General features: G+C 39.3%; 1 protein-coding gene across 8 annotated transcripts in view; it reads right to left on the bottom strand.

Moving 5' to 3' along the window:
- The window catches only part of ACSL3 (acyl-CoA synthetase long chain family member 3), a 62756-nt gene that overhangs the window by 7600 nt on the left and 37678 nt on the right, over positions 1–17478 (bottom strand). For all 8 annotated transcript variants that reach the window (XR_014957309.1, XM_085587660.1, XM_021553711.4 and 5 more), the window contains 11 exons: positions 16734–16911; positions 11508–11617; positions 10159–10297; positions 8233–8383; positions 7494–7617; positions 7249–7320; positions 6610–6749; positions 5731–5903; positions 5068–5142; positions 4243–4434; positions 3384–3498 (listed from right to left, as the gene is read on the bottom strand). Coding sequence is in view for 7 of the 8 variants with exons in the window: in XM_085587660.1 (XP_085443786.1) it covers positions 3384–3498; positions 4243–4434; positions 5068–5142; positions 5731–5903; positions 6610–6749; positions 7249–7320; positions 7494–7617; positions 8233–8383; positions 10159–10297; positions 11508–11617; positions 16734–16911 (1469 nt within the window). In the remaining variant the exon portion in view is untranslated. The remainder of the gene's footprint in view (positions 1–3383; positions 3499–4242; positions 4435–5067; positions 5143–5730; positions 5904–6609; positions 6750–7248; positions 7321–7493; positions 7618–8232; positions 8384–10158; positions 10298–11507; positions 11618–16733; positions 16912–17478) is intronic.

Raw genomic sequence — 17478 nt, 5'->3', positions numbered from 1 at the left:
ACATGTGGAACTCAGACCCTTTAATACTTGTTAGAGCAAAGAGATCATTGTGCATTTCGTAGGCAATACATCTGATTATGCCCTTTACCTTCTTGTAACAGCATGGCACTTATGGACTCACGTCAGCTCCTACAGAATTGCTACAACTGGTGGTTCTCACCCTTAACTTCTGCAGTTTATTTAGCCGTAAATATAATTTACAACTCCTCTCTTTAAACTTACTGCCATTTTCAAGCAAATCTCCATCTAGCCAAGCTTGCTCTGAATTCTCATCCTATCCTCCACTTGGATCGGATGGCTTTGGTTCTCTCCCATCTTAACTATCTACAGATTTATTAAATCTTTTCAACTCTCACCAGACAGACCATTAATACAAAATATGGAAACGTAGCCCTAGCATGCAGATTACTGTACTATATCCTTTAAGGTCTTCAAGATAGTACCTCTAAATATACTTTTGGTTACTGCACATAGCAATTTTCTCCTTTGTTACTGGCATGAATCATAATGGGCATCTGACAGGAGCTGAGAAGACTCCCCCAGAGCCCATTATAAACACAGGTTTCCCTGGCAGCATCATCACAAGCTTTGCCTGCCAGCTCAACACAATTCTCATTCTTCTCTTCCTGAAAATGTATTACAGGATGATTTCAGATTAGCCTCACTATCACTGTACTGCTTCCATCTCACCTTCTGCCCTTGCCTCTGTCCCATTTTCCCCCATGCCCACTCATGCTGTACTCTGCACTGAACCCTTGTAACTTTGCTCCCTACTGTGCACATATTCTGTGTGAAGGCACCTGGGACACAAAGGACTCTCATCTCTGGATCCTGTAGTCCTTTGAAATGCTCAAAATCATGTCCAGCAATATCACCAGTGCCTCCAGGGATAAACAGCACATAGAAGTAATCAGTTGGCTGGGTAAGCATCAAACTTTCTGTTAATCTAAAATTCAGCCCCTTCAGTAGAAGTGTACTTGTTCTGGATGACCAGGTTCAGCAAAATGGGTTTTTTTTTTTTCTTGGAAAGAACACCTTGCAGCTCTCAGTTCCTGGTAAATGTAGTTTTTCATTCTGTGCTACAAAGTTAAATCTCCACTTGTTGCAGTTCAAATGCTAAAGCACTGCTTTGTCTTGAGAGGTATTCTGAAGGTACATCTTCCCTCTCGAGCAGTTACTTCCCTGTCCTTATGCCAATCTTTTGTATTTGGTACCTTTGTCTTGAAAGTGATTTTCAGAGGAAATTTTCAGACTCTGGTCCTCAAGACCTCCTTAGTCATCTCTTCCACAATCAAAGATTTTGCCAAAATGTCTACCCTACACTAAGCAGCCTCACTCTCTTGCTGTGCTTATGATTCTACCTATGTACAGCTCTCAGACCTGTGGTCAGAAACATTTAGTGGCACTACACATAGATACCACTGCTTCTATACTGCAAAGTCTGGTCCTTATCTCCTTGAGATGACTGAGGACTCCCTCAAGTTTTTTGCCACGTTTGCTCACTCCTCAGGTAACTGAGTTACTCCTTTTCCTGACGTGATGCTTGAAACCCACTTAATATGTCTGGGGTGGAGTGTCGATAAAGCAGTAGGAGTCTCCCCTGACAGAGCTCTAATCACCACTCCTTTCAGCAAATGTTTTTATTCCTTATCTCACTTATTTTGTCTGAAGTCAATATAGCTTTTGAGGTAGCAACATCATGCAAACAATTCTGATTCCCTACTATGATGTTCAGAGGAGTTTCGCATCCTAAAATCTAAGGTCAAATGACATATTAAACCCATCCGTAAAAGTCTGCCTTCCGTGTCCTTTTGCATGTGGGAGACAGAACAGCTACAACTAAAGGACTCCTCCTGCATACAAGATTACCCAGGCAAAGTATAAAGAGAGAAAGGATCCAAGAAAGGTCACAAGCACAGTTACAAAACCTCTCTGAGCTCAGACTGCTGAGGTGAGCACATGCCCACAATGAAGTGTGCATATGGACAATCATTCAGGGACCCTATTACAAGGCTACTCAGGCCACATCACACACATAACTGTATTAAGAAAGTACAGCAGCAACAGAAAAACCAATCTGGAACATCTTGTCTTATTTGTCCTTGGTCTGGATTCTTGTTTGTAAATTACCTTTAAAAATTGCTCATAGGTTTTCCTATTTTTAAGTAATAGACACAATATGGCCTATCAGAATCAAATGTTTGGCTGGCAAGTGCATTATGTTGGCCTAGCAAAATTAACACAAAAATTTGGTAGCACAAGTCCAATAGCAAACTGCAATCCTGGAAGAGAGGAAATCACAAGTAGGAAGCTCTTTCTCCACAGATTACAGAGGGTGCTTAAAACAGTCCCAACTTCAGGCTGTCAAAGCAAGCAAACATTGAGACTCACACAGTGAGTCCAAACCACAAATAAAGTTTAAAGGACTGGCAATTTCCTCAGCAGTGACAGGCCCAATGCATGCCAGCCTACTGATCCAAAACTGTCAAAACTGCAGTTACAGAATGACTACACAAACCTCCCCCAAAATTACAGAGAGCCAGGTGAACAAACCAAAACTTGTTTTATTTATTACCACTGTGCAATTCTCTGGTATCGTTATCCTGGCTTCTTTCAAAGTAAAGTGTGGCTTTTTGGGACATAATGGGAATCGGAATATTTCTGATCATTCAGAAGCTCCAAACTAACTTTCCAAATATCAATGTCAAATGCCAACAGGAAACAAAGACCACCTGAAATATATTTATATGTGTAAAACCTAAGAAACTCTAGAAATAGAAACTTAAGACATGCTTGAGCCCATATCACCTCATTTATTAGTACACATATAAAGCAAATAGAAATTAGTTTGATTGTCATTTATTGTGTGTTTGCACAGTGTTTAGAGTGTGTTTTTTCTCAAGCTTCAAGGTGGTGTACTGCAGGGGTAAAGAAAAGCAAATTTAATTCACAAGCCAGCTACTGGGCCACTGATGGCTTTTTCCCCATCTTCCTCTGAAGTACCACAGTACTTCCCCTGAAGGACCAATCACAACTAAACACAGCAAGGAACAAGGTGTCCTAGGGCTTCTAAAGCTAACAATTTCAAAGTGCTTGAGTGATGTCTGTAATTAATGCAATAGACCTCAGCTGCTTTTCAGACAGGGGAAGGGGAAATGTAAGACTCATCACTGGTATTTTCCAATAGATGATGACAACAAATGAGAAAGGAAAAATAAAAATGGATTTCAGATCTTTTCGTTTTGATAGAGAATGATTCCATTGTATTATAAGCAAAATCCTTTTTTTTAACCGATTAAAAAAATTCTACACATTAAATGGCAAAAAATTTTGCTTCAAGAGGACAAAGAACAGAGCAGTAACAAAGCATAAGCTGCTCTTACCTGCTTGCATATGCACAAATATTATCCACCAGTGGAAGATTCTTCAGAGCTGCTTCCACTTTGCCAAGAGAAACATATTCTCCTGCCTGCAGTTTTACAAGGTCCTTTTTGCGATCTATCAAGGAGGAAAGGAATTAAGTGTTAATTACAGAACAGAAAATTTGGAAACATTTGATTTTACATTTTCCTGAAATGCTCATTTAAATATACAAACCAGAAACCTTTAATGTTAGGTTTCCAGACTGCATTTTATCAGTCTGGGATGATATTACATAAATGAGGGATATTACAATTCCATGCATTTTCTGCCTTCAGAACAGCATTTCCTATATGACAGCACCATCATGTGCCTGGAAGACAAGCAGGACTAGGCAAAAGCCACTGGTAGCCAGGAGCACACATTTTGTGCTGTCTGGTCCAGATCATTTGGCACCATTTGGTGACATTATGTTATTTATTTCAGGCTAAACCCATATTTAAAGAGCAACTGTTCACCTTCTACTTGAAAAACAACAACAGGAACCAAAAATTACACCCAAATTACTTGAGGTTAGTCTACACAACCATACAAATTTATACAATATCAGGCAGATTATCTACTCAGCTTATATTTAACTCTCTAATTACTGCCCAGTCTCACTACCTTAGGGAGTAAATGTTAAGAATATTTCAAAATGAACCAAAAATCGGCTTCTAAAACACACAAACTACATTAACATATCAGAACTTCCCCGGATACACAGGAAGGCTTTAGATTGCATGACAAGATATGGAGGTTCTTTTTCATTACTGTATTTCACAGACCTGAAAAATGTGTGTATACAAATATCTATACATATACATGAATTTATTAACTCACCAATAATTTTTAGACATCCATCATGATGAAACTCTCCAATGTCTCCAGTATGGAGCCACCTCTGCCCATTCTCATCAACAGTGAAATCCTGTCTGGTTCGTGCTTCATTTTTGTAGTAGCCCACAGTCACATTCTGCCCTCCAATAAGGATCTCACCTCTAGGATATGGTTTATCAGTATTGTAATATCCACCTAGAAGGGTGGGGAGTTTAACTTCATGAGAATGAAAACATATTCCAAAGCAAAAATTTGTGCCATTCTTCTGGCAGAAGTAAGTATGTGCTTTATCAGTTTCACACAGGCTCAAATAAAACCAAATAGTTTTGCCCCATAGTTTAGAAAAGAAAAAATCCATAAGGCTTTGCATTAGTCTAAAACACACTTTAGAGTATTTCTGCTCTACAGTACATAAAAGCCTACAGTGAAAGAAAATACCCAAATGCATTTCAAAATGTATTATATGTCTTTTATAAAGTATCCATTAAGCTTCTAGTCTACATGCCAATTTTTAAATGACTTTAAGAGTATTATTATGAATATTATTTTAAAATAATATCTTAATGGCAACTGAAGGTATTGTGCACACTACCCACTCAAAATGCCACTTGCACTGATAACTTCTGTGTGGGTATTTCCCTATTTTGGAACTACTGAGGAATTTACTTTACATTTCTTCTTCCCAAGAGCAAACTTTTATAGGCAAAAGTAGCATTTAAAATCCTAACAGCCAAAGTAGTCTTTAATTACTGCTACTGAGCAAAGCCCAATAGAAAAACACAGTTCTTACAAACATACAACAATTAAATCATAAGCAGGAATTCTCACCTTCTTCCCAGTTCATTAACTTGATTTCACAACAGACCAAAGGTGCTCCCACTCTTCCTGTAGTGTAGTCCCAAACTAGAATTTAAATAAGTGCATTTTCAGAAAAACAAAAAACCAAACATAGTTAGAAAGAAAAAATCTTTTGTTGTCATGCATCCTCAGTGAAGATTAACTGCTATTTATTTCTGAACTTTAATTCACAGAACCAAACCTCCAAGAAAACCCAGCAGATTTATCAAGAGAACACAGATAAAATTCTTATCCCATCAGGAGAGTAGATGGCAGTATTAACAGGTTCCCTCAGTTACTAAATGGCAACTGAAACCATTAGGTTCTGTTATATGAAATTAAAATCTGGTGCAGGAAGATTTTAATTCCTGACTCCTCAACATAGTGAACGAAATTTGAAAAGAATTATTCAGCTTATATGGCAAGTACAACACCAAGATCTCATTCACACTAGAATGGGCTGCTCCGCCACAAAGGAGAACTTTCATTTTACACGTAGGTCACCTGCTACAGCACAATGCATCCAGATCAGATGTTACACATTTCTGGGAACACCCGATTCCGGGACTCCCCGGTGATGTTGGTGGCAGCGGCAGAGGAGCGGGCAGGGCTGAGCCGCGCGGGGCGAGCGCGGGTGCCCGCGGTGCCACCCACCTTCGGTGATGGTGCCAGCCCCGGCGGACTCGGTGAGGCCGTAGCCCTGCCCCACGGGGCAGCAGAAGCAGATGTTCATGAAGCGCTGCGTGGCCGCTGAGAGCGGGGCGCCGCCGCACAGCAGCACGCGGATCTTCCCGCCCAGCAGCATCCGCACCTTGCGGAAGATCAGGCTGAAACGCAAAGGGAAAAGGACATCCTGGTGCTTCAGAACAAACCAAGAGAGCACCTAGTTCGGGATCTGAACTGAGCTTCCACTGTCTTCAAATACACTTTCACGACTTCCAAGCAAAGCCTTAAAATAGCACATTTAAGTTTCCAGAAGTACAGGCACAGATTTCTAAGATTGTTTCCATGTCTAGTTTGAAGATGGGTTAAATGTTTGAGAACACAGATTTAATGAGGCAGTAAAGTTGCATGATTTTCTCCTAGAAATACTTTAAGTTGTATACATTTTGCAAATACATTATCCTTTGCTCCTACAGAATCCCAGAGTTAGACTCAATGATCCTGTGGGTTCTCTCCATTTTGAGGTTTACCATTGCTCCCTTCTGTGAATATGGAGTCTACATTTTTCCGTACGAATAAACATCTCAGCTTACCCAAAAATTGTATAAATCTATTCCTAAATTCCTGCTGAAAATGCAATAAATGTAAATTTTCCACCAGTTTCAAGTTAAACAACACTCAAATTGTATCAATAAGTATTTAATCCATCACACAAACTCCTGATTTGTTGTTTCAATTTACACTCAAGTATAGATTTGTTCATTTTCTAAGGGTCAACAATAAAATGAAGAAACGCACAAGAAAACCAGACACTGCTAACATGGTAAGACTTTGATCTTTTGGTGCCATTACAAATGAAGTTAACATTACCTGTCGCAGAGTGGGGTAGTGTAACCTTTGGAAATCTGCTCCATTTTGTAGTTGTAGGCCAATATAAATAGATTCCGCTGGAAACTGGTCATTTCATTCACTTTATTCATGACATTTTTGTAGATTCGATCCATAATTTCCTAGTTACATAAAAAGATGAACTTTAGCTCATAGAAACAGAAATCCTGACTTCAGTACAGCAAAAAGAAAACACAATCTAGAAATTCTAGTGAGCTTCAGGTGACAACCCACTTCCCAGGTTCCCTCCTCTTCCCCTGCTAAGAGACAGCAAGATGTTCGTGGAAAGGAGGCAAGCAAAATCTGGGCATGAGCAGAAGTTAACCCCCAGCAGCCAACTCTCTTTATTCCACTCTTTCACTGTAACAAACTAGAAATTACTAATTAAAATGGGAATTGAAACTAGCTACCTTAAGTTTGAAAAAGTTTGATACTCATATCATGATTGTTTATTCCCATCATACAAATAAGTACCACAATTATTATTTTAAGGCAGTTTAACATCAGAGATACTACCTTTTCTATCTAAATGGTCATGGTATTAATTTTGTTGCTAAAAATTGAATTATAAATTATATTTTTAAAAAAGTTTTAAAAATTACTCATCCTTCAGTTACTTACCGGAACTGCTGCCATTAGAGTTGGCTTCAGTGTAGTAACATCCCCTTTGCTTCCTTTCTTTATTTTAGAAGACTAAAGTGAAGTGAAGAATAAGTTTACTAGCAGACACATTCAAAATCTTTAATACCAGAAACAAAATTTGTAGTGTTTTTAAAGAAATACTACAAAGATTTAATGTAAGTAATTTTTTTTTTTTTTAATTTTTTAATTTTTTTTTCCTGTAAGGACTTACATCTACAACATACCTGGTCAGCCAAGGTCTGAGGAGAAGAGTAACCGATGCGGCACCCGTGAGACAGACACACAAGCTCAGCACTCAGCTCCAGAACATGGGCAAGGGGCAGGTACCCAATATAAATGTCTTTTTCCCTGCAAAGAATTTTTAAAATATGGGTTTATGCTGTATCACTAGAGTCCTCAGATGCATCACTAAGCCAAATGTATGCAAAATTTACTGCAGAAATGGAAAAAGTAGAAAATGCCTGTGAGCTTGAGAGCATATTTCAAATCACATGGGTTTTGTTTCAAAAGTTGCATATGACACACTGTAGGTTTAAGGCATGAAAAAAGGGTGATGGTTACTCAACTCAAGACAATTAAACATGTGTTATGGTTGCAAAGGCAATTCAGTGGATGAGATTAAAAACTGCACCAAACAGAAAGAAGCCACAGAATTTAAACATTAACCGAGGAAAGCACTGCATAAGGAAGGTTTCAACCACTCTAGAGCAAGGTAGCCTCACAAGTTTTTGTGTCCTGGTTTTACACACATACCAAACAGGAGAGAATAAAGAGTACATGAAGTAGTATCATGTCATTCAGTGCAGTGCTGGAAGATGCTCAGATGTCAGTCCATTATATGATGTGTCACAGCCATATAAAACAGCAATATAAAACAGTTCCTATTTTGCACAGTAATTAATCTAAAATTAAATGCAACTACATGACTTCTTTACTAGCTGATCAGTAACAGTTGGTACGCACCCCAGGTTTGGGATCCTCTCAGCCATTCCAGTTATCCCAGCAATTACGTTGCAATGGGAGATCATAACTCCTTTGGGAATTCCTGTGGATCCACTTGTGTACATGATCACTGCAATATCCGAGGGCACAGGCCTGGATGGCTGCTTGTTTCCTGCAAGTTGTTAAAAAATAGGATGTGTGATGTGTGGAGAGCCTCTTGGGCTGAGAGATCTGACACACTGACACATTTCAGCAGTCACTGCAATACAGCACCACAGGACTCCTGCTATTACATTCTGCTTTTGTTTAAAAAAATTGTGGTCAAGCTTAAATGCCTTCACAAAGAGTAGGAACTTGGCATTAGCTGAGCAATCCTTTGCCTGATTGTCCTTATCCACCACAACAGTTTCCCTATTATTTTTCCCCTAGTCCTCCAGTGGAGAGAAAAATAGGCAGAGCTTTGGCTTATCCAAAGCACCAGCAAGCATCCCTGCCTCAGGAAGGTTCACTGCCCTGGTTCCACCCCTGTGTGTCCCACATGCTCCCTGGCAGGGAACAACATTTGCAACACCTGCAGCAAAGCACTGCTGAACCAACCTGAGGTCCCATCTCCATAAATATTTAAAAGAGGTTCCGCAGCTTTAATCGGATTAAAGTGCTTTTTAAATACTTGTGCTGAGAGCAAGAAAATACAAAAACTACTGTGCTTACTAAGGAAACTGCATCACACACAGTGCAGTGGCACAGTGCACACACTGAATGAGAAGCATAAAAGCAACATTTAATCATTTTCCACTCACTGAATCCTGCCTATCCTGCACAATGAACAACACGGAGGAAAAGAAACATAAGAAATAGCTCATCTACTTAATATTAATTGGACACGTTTGACCATAAACAATTCATGATAGCATTTCACAGTTTATGAATGGTTAACTTGACAAAGATAACATTCTTTTATTGTAGTGCAGAGTATGTGATATTTAAAAGACTGAAGAAAAATTAAATACCTTTTTACATAGCACATAGATTAGAAATTTTCAGGGAGCTAATGAATTGCAGCCAGAATTTTACTGCTGGTGTCGTATTAAACTGTTTTAGTAGTACAAAAAACTGGTACATCGAATAGGGAAAAGTATCTTCTAAAGAAATCAAGATGTCATGATGTTTGGAGGAAATCTGCCATTCCCCTGAACATCAAAATCAGATGGATTAAACAGCCCCCCCACACACCTAAAATACAATCCAACATTCTTATGCCTGCAGTAGTTAAGGGATTTGGAAAACACAAAGAACAAAAGAAAGCAACTACTGAAATCTTAAAATACTGGGATGGGCAGGTCTTCAGAGCCAAGAATAAAAATTTCTTAAGGCTACAATTCAAGTAAGTTCTAAAATTCTGAATTACCATTCTAAAAATGTTACATAGACCGGAAATAAATTGCAGTGATTTTACACAGATTGATGCTTTCAGAAATGCAATAAGTGACCAAGTTCTATCAGATTCAAATGACTATTTTACATTTTGCTACCTGTGAGTTTTACAAAACTTAACGGCAACAAGTTACTGGTTTATTTTGTTATAAAATACACAATGATTTTCCTTCTGTGCCCTGAATAATGTGGTTTTAATATGTCTGATCATAAGAATGCTTTTTAAGTTTGTATCCTGAATTAATTGCCTATCCTAAAAGCTATCCTTCAACTTGGAACACTTGATTGTGGAGTCAGTTTTTACTCTGTTGAAAAACAAAAAACCAAAATCCAACCACCCACAACCAAAACAAAACAATAACAACAAAAAAAAAAAATCACACAGATTTTATTTACAGGAAGAGGAGATCAGAAAAGGTTAAATCTACATTATTTTGAAATCTGCAATTTCTGTTTACTCAGTGGGGTCAAATTAGGGCACCAAAAGAGATGGTCTGAAGAGGAAGAACCTACCAGTGTCTGCCTTGGCCCCCATGGCTTGCACAGATGCCATGGTGTGAACAATGACACCCTTGGGGAACTCTGACCATGTTGTTGGTTTGCCATCCACTGTAATTATATGTCGCAGCAGTGGAACTTGAGAAACAATTTCCTGTGAAAATGAAAAATCAGTTCAGAAATTAAAAATTCCTTCTCTGCCAGGCAGTAAAGAAATCCAAAACCAAGAAAAAAAGCTCCATGCTATCTGCTGCATAATTTTTAAAAAGCACTAACATAAAACATCTCGGAGTTTTAAAGGATAAACCTCCCAAGCTCAAATAGCTGCAAAGCTTGAAGCTTACCAATTTTAAGTCCAAAAACTTCTCCAAACATTTACTGATTTGTATTTTATTTCATGAAAACCCTACAAATAAGACTGCAGTGATTTGCAGATATAATTGACTCCCTTCCCATAGAACACTGAGAGAAACTGGAGATACTGAGCTCACAATAATTCTTAGGTTACTCCTTGGTTATTATGCTATTTAAAATAAGCAACAGCTAGCAAAAATATTGAAAATCACTAGTTAAGCATTTCAAGCAAAACATGAGTTCAAAGACATTTATCAGTGTTCTCATGGAAGAAGAGAAGATCATCACCTATAGCAGACCAAATACATTCTCTCACTGCAAGCTGAAATAAATGTGCATAGCATAGATACTGTCATTGTAATAACTTCTCTTTACAATTTGGGAAGTTCTCATTCAAATTTCCACAACAGCACAGTTTTTCATTAAAACAATTGCCTTATCTGAAAGGTCCGGTTTCCCCAAAACACACAATGATGAAACTCATGCAGATTAGTTGTTCCACTTGGGTATTCCATCAGGGTCAGTAAGTCAAAAAAGTTCTTTGACTGTGCTAATGTTTAGTGAGCTTTTTCTCCCCCTGCATGGAAAAACATCTTTAACTCTTTAAACCCCCGTCTTTAGACATAAAAACCATTCTCTGCTGGGAAAACATCTGATAATAAGCCAGGAGCATGATCACAGCTCTTTATACATTGTTCTTCCCATTGTTACATTTATAGGCACTAAATCCAACCCGAAACCACAGCAGTTTCTTGTAAAGGTGTTTTTCCAGGCAGCACTCCAGCTCTGCAATACTGCAAATTGCTCATTCTCCACTCACTGAGCAGCCTAAAACCCACTCAAAGCACACTACCACTTTCTGTACATGAAGACAGATACATAAATTTTCTTCCAAAAGTGTCTGCCTTATGGAAAGGCAATAAATCATTGCTCTGTACAGTGGAACCAGGCCATTTAACAATAGTGAACAGACACACTGCAAAGAGATAGCCAAAGAACAGTTTTCTGACCTTCAATTTTGTTTGCATCAGCTCTTTACTAGTAATGATGGTGGTCACCTCTGTTTCGTTCAGCCCATGAACTATTGCTGGGCCTCCCAGCGTGGCGTACAGAGTAACAACTGAAACACAAAACGGGAAATGGTCAGCCCCTGGATTACATTTTCAAGTATAGTTTACAAAAATGAACTGAGATTCATCTATTCCAACTTAGGCAAGAGACTAAAAATATTTGTCAACTCAGAGATAGGACAGTTTTGAATTCAAAAAGCCTCTTAACAGCTGAATTTAAATACAGTGTGATCTTCAGTTACTCCTAGAAGGCAGAATGAACAACCATTCTCTATGTGACTGCTTACTCTTTTCCAAGGTCTAATTAGATGTCCCAAAACCACATCACCTTATGAAATTCTCCTGGATCCAGGCTCATACTGTCACTGCTTTTACCATTTGAAAAGTAGGCAAGCCTTCTCAGTTTAATCACTGTGTAACATTCCTCTTGTGCAACATTCTTCTTGCACACAGGAAAGAAGCAGCTCTCATCCATGTGACTTCTTTTTCCAGAATTCACATTCTCTGTTACTAACCTTTTATAATTGACTACTAATAACAAATTATTACGGCATGGCAATATGTGTCATCAGCAGAGTATTCTCACAGTCAGGAATAAATCTGTGACTAGCCTGTTCTGACATCTGTTTAAAATAATGTAATAAAGGTTTAATCCTCACACTCATTAGACCTTGAACTGACATCACAAGAATCATACAGAATAGCAAGAAAGAAAATATTTAGAAAATTGACTATAAGAAAACTAGTTTCCTGTTTGTAAGGTCAGCTCATTAGTGAGTGTGTTACACAATGATTTCATATTAACACCTTTAAAATAATATTTAATTTCCTGGTATATCAATGGAACTGAATGACAAGAGACCAAAAGAGACTAGGGGGGAAAAAAGACAGCTCAAAATTGCAGAGAAGCATTGTTCTCAAAAAAATTTCTATTTTCCAAGCAGAACACTAAACAGGGACCTCTCATAAAAGCTTTGAGATCAATCAACACAATTCATAATTATAATACCTTTGCTGGGAGGTTTGCCACAACAGGTATCAGAATATATTCTGCTTTTTAGTCTATATATAGCTAAATATTTAAAGAATGTAATTATGAAAATAAGACACCCCATTGTACATTAAAACTGTAATCACTGCAGCAAATATTAAAAACTAAAATTACATGAAGTTCTGTTGTATTCTAAGATTTTTATTTTAGTATTTTAAATCTAAGGAGTTACTAACCCGAAACAATTCAAAAGCAGTCTTCTTACACAGAAAAGTAAATAGTTTGTCTCTACTTATTTTTTTCTTGTTAAAGCAGCCCATCATAGCTCAGAACTGTTGCAGGGCAAATGCACATGCACTGTGTTTTCTTTAATTTGGTGGGAGCAAAGTCCAGAAGAGTGCCTCTCCTCGTTCCCACGAGCTCTCTCTGCTTACTGCAGTGACCCCTGTTATATAAACATGTAGCAGAAATTCAGCTGCCCCAAGCCAACGAGCAGAATCGAGCTGACAACACCGCCCAGAAGGCAAAGCATCATCTCAGGAATAACCACGGGGGTACTTAATTACTCATCTGCAAATAAGTACATTAAGACAGAGCTATATGACACAGCTAAAGGGAAAGAGAGACCATTTATACGATGGTGCACTGATGTTATGGAGAGAACAAAACTGAGCAATGATTCACTCTGAAATTCTCCACACTGGCATCTAAAACTTTTTCAGGCAAATCCAAAAGTTTTGATAGCTTTTTCTGTCCTCATTCTCTTAAGAACGTACTGAGGAGGGATTATTTTGTATTCACCTTTATACATGCAATAGTACAAATGAGTCTTTGTTATCTGACCAAAGGCTTGACAAAAAGAAAACCCCCAACACCACTAAATTTGCCAGCTCATAGAAGACAAAACCTTACCCTAAAGAAACAAATAGAACTTTACAATTTTTTTCAAGGTACCTGGTATGTTAAACAGTATTTCAACATCCATCGTACATCAAGAATAAAAAGCAAAATGAACCTTTAAAGGCTTCAGCCAAATTAATTCTGACCAAATCACTTCTGCTCAAGCGTGATTGAAAAATGAAACCTATGTTCTCCTATTCCACCATTTGGGTATGCCCTTGTGTATTTTATCTGCCTACTCTGGTGAAGAGCTGTTCACACACATGAAGAGGTACTTAGGAAGAAAATATGTTTTCATGTTAGTGCTACTTCTTCTGTCTCTGATCTAGCAATCCCACTCTACCTCCTGAAAATATAAGACTTAGAGAACTTCAGAAAAAGTCACATTTAAATAAAGCAAGTATTTCTAACCATAAAATAGTTTGTGCAAGTAATCCATAACAAACATGACTTTCCTAATTTTAATTCTGAAGTGCAAAAGACATTCTGTCCAACACTATGTATGAAGCAGATGAACGTGCTCTGTTGACACCAGCTCTGGGCCCACTCCATCAGACTGAACACATTTCACATTTGGGAAAAATGTCCTAACACCCCCACAGCAGTTAGCTGGTATCAAACCTGCACACTGAAAAATGCTAGCACAAGCCATTTAGCAATGTCTTGCCACTCACTATAACTGTTTCAACATCATCTGAATCTTCCAATTTGTCCTGCAAGCTGCCTGTGAACACTGCACAGCTCTCTCTTCATCTGCCAGCACAAGTCAGCCAAGTTCACAGAAGATGACACAGCTTAGATGCTGAACACCACGTCAGAGTGTGTGCTGAGGCACGTCGCAGCAAGGAGATTTAAAGCACTAATCCAGCAAACCCAAAAACACACACATACCATTCTGCTCACAACATCCAGCCCCCAGCTCAGATTTCTCCCCTCAAATTACAAATCTCCCTAGGATTTGTAAATGTGATTCAGTTCCAAAGGAAAAAAAAAATATACAGGCCCTTGCATTTTATTCCCAGGATAGCCACTAGGAATCTGACAGATCCCAAAAGTGATAAAAAGGAACTGGCACAGAGACATGTAGTATAAAAGCAGCACAGGAATCTTATCTGAGAATAGTTTGTGCAGGTCTCTGCTCTGGTAGGCAGGTCAGCAGCATTTACTCACTGAAGAACCAACCAAAAACATCACCAATTTAGGTGGGAAGGCACATGCAAAGAGCACCTGCACACACCACCCATTGCAGCAGAGTGCTCAGAGCCATGGCCCATCTGGGTTTTATGGATCTCCAAGAATGAAGATTTCACAACCGTTCTTTGTTCCTGTTCTGATATAGAACCACCCTCACAATGAAGATACTTGCACTAATATGTAATTAAATTTTCCTGCCATTGAACCTGGGACTGTGGCTGCAGTGGTATCAAAGCACACCTTTGTGAGCAGAGCCTAGCTCCATCTCCTCTGCATGCTCCCACTGGGTAGTGTCAGACAGCAACAGGATCTGAACTCACTCATCTTAATGCTGAACAGACCCCACTCTGTCAGCCTCTCCTCAGATGTCACATCCTCCAACCCCTGCACATCTTGGCAGCCCTCCACTGGACTTGCTCCAGGATGTCAGCACCTTTTTTCCTAATAGGAAGCCCCAGTGCAGACACAGTAGTCCAGGCATGGTTCTAGCAGTGTCCAGAGGAGAAGAATCATTTCCCTGGACCTAGCTACTACCATCCAGGATGCTGCAGGCCTCCACTGCAAGAAGGTGCTGCAAAATCCTGGGTGCCTCAAGGCCCACCAGAGCCCTCAGGTCCTTCCCTGCAAAGCTGCTCTCTCCAGCTGTCCTCCAGCCTATACTAGTGCATTCCAGCATGCACAGAAGACATTTTAAGTGCCTTTACTGAATTCCATGAGGTTCCAGACAACCCACTTTTCCAGCTGACAGGCTCCTCTGCACACCAGCCCCACCTTCGAGTGTACTGGTTGCTGCCCCCCAGGATGCCACCAGCTGGGACCTCCTGTGTTTGCACTCTGCCCTATCATCCAAGCCTTCAATAAAGAAATTAAGCAGTATTGGAGTCACTGTCTGCCACTGAAGCTGCCCAGTAACTCTGCTCTATGGCTTACAGTCCTTGCAGGCAATCCCTCTTACCCACCTTTGGTGGGTTTGGCTGCACAGGCACCACAGGAGGCCATGCCAAAGGCATTCTACAGTCCCAGTACAAACACCCACCCTGTCCTTGTCCACAGAGCCAGCTGCCACACAAGGCAAGCAGGCTGACTTTGAAATGTTAAGGGCCAAAGCAGTGCACCTTGTCACCAGCTCCATCCTTAACACTGAGGGACCAACACAGCAAAAGGTACATGCAAAATAACCAGAGACAGGAGTAAAAGCTTATGTAAATGGAAACTTCTACTTACTCATCATCATGGTCTTCTCAAACTGAAATAGACTTGTGCTCAGAGCAAAGAGGGACCGTTTAAATATAATTAGAGTTGCTTCCAAAATCAGAAAAAAAGTATAATTGATAGACAACTTTAGTGTATCTAGGCAGGAAATCAGGAAATTCTGCACACCTGGCTTTTACAGCCCACCTCTTACTGAAGGAGGGTAAATGTGGCACAGGAGGGAAAAGGTCAAAGCATGTGAGGAACAGCAGTTTCTGGCACATCCTGAGGGACAAGATGTGTCCCCCTGAGAGCATCACAGAAGCCAGCCAGGCTGGGCTTAGCTAGGTACAGGACATATTAAGGAGTGATGATGAAACAGACATTTAAACAGCTATAGCACACTGAGACCAGCATTCAGTACATTCCTGACCAAGAAAAAAAGCCCAACCAAAATCAAAATTGAAAACTGACAAAATATTCAGACAAAACAAAACTTGCAGGCACAGATGAAGGTTTGACGTCAACTCCTGAAACTGAGTCAATGAATTCATGTGTGATTTTTGTTTGTTTGTTTTCAGAAACTTGGGAATCTGTACTGATTTGAGATGAAAAAAAATAAACCTCTTACAAATTCATTGAGCAAACTATACTTCCCAAAACTATTCTCCCCATCTGCCAATAGATACAGGTTTCTCTAGTCACTAAAGCAAAAGGCTACCAAATGCACAGTTTCTACCTTATGCAGTATTTTTTTACTTGAAAACTTTGATGTTCTATACAAAATCTAGATAAAGTTTTCTTAGTACATAAAGCAAAGCAAAAAAGAGTTTTGTTTTCTGACTGTGGGATTAAAAGCCATAAAAGCTTCAGGGAAGACAGGTACTCACGTTGGTAGTTGCACATAAAGCAGGCCTGGGCTGCAATCATCCACTCAGCTCTGGTCTCACAGAAGATAGCAATGTTAGTCTTTGGCTGCTGACCCAAGACTGCTAAGCCATTTCCAAAATTAACAGCTTTAATGTATACATCTTCGTAAGAAAGCCACGTGTACTTGCCAAGGATGACCTAATAAGAATAATAAAATCAATTTAGAAAATGAAAATCCTTAACACATGTCCTACTAGATCTTCGCCCATGTGAAAAATCCACAGCTGTTTGAGTAACATGTGCTTGAATGATAACAGCACTTTACCCAAGATAAAGATGATACTTTTTCTTGCCAAAAGCTACAGGGCCTGTGGAAGTTCCAACATAAATACCATATCACAATGCAACATCTCCATGCATGTTACCACCTCAGTTTCTATTTTCATAGAAGGGAAAGCATATGATTCCTCCCATCTTTTGTAGCTTCAGGAGCCCTCTGAAATACTGTTTGGTTATCTGGCCCACATACCTTCACTTTTTAAAAAAGTTTGGTTTATGTAAAGGATGGGAAGCATTAGTTAACACAGTACATTCTCTATATTTGCTTCCTTGGATATCTGAGCTACAATTCTACACAAATATGACACTCAGATGTTCATTTAAAAAATGGAAACTGGACTCCAGAAATCAGTACATCCATGGGCCCTCAGTCAGAAATTGTGAAATACTTTTCCCCTTATTCTGAAACAAACGTCAAGGGGATGA

Source organism: Lonchura striata, chromosome 9 (genome assembly GCF_050655825.1).
Source record: "Lonchura striata isolate lonStrDom1 chromosome 9, ASM5065582v1, whole genome shotgun sequence".
Taxonomy (NCBI): Eukaryota; Metazoa; Chordata; class Aves; order Passeriformes; family Estrildidae; genus Lonchura; species Lonchura striata.
This window is presented reverse-complemented; position numbering and strand designations above follow the sequence as displayed.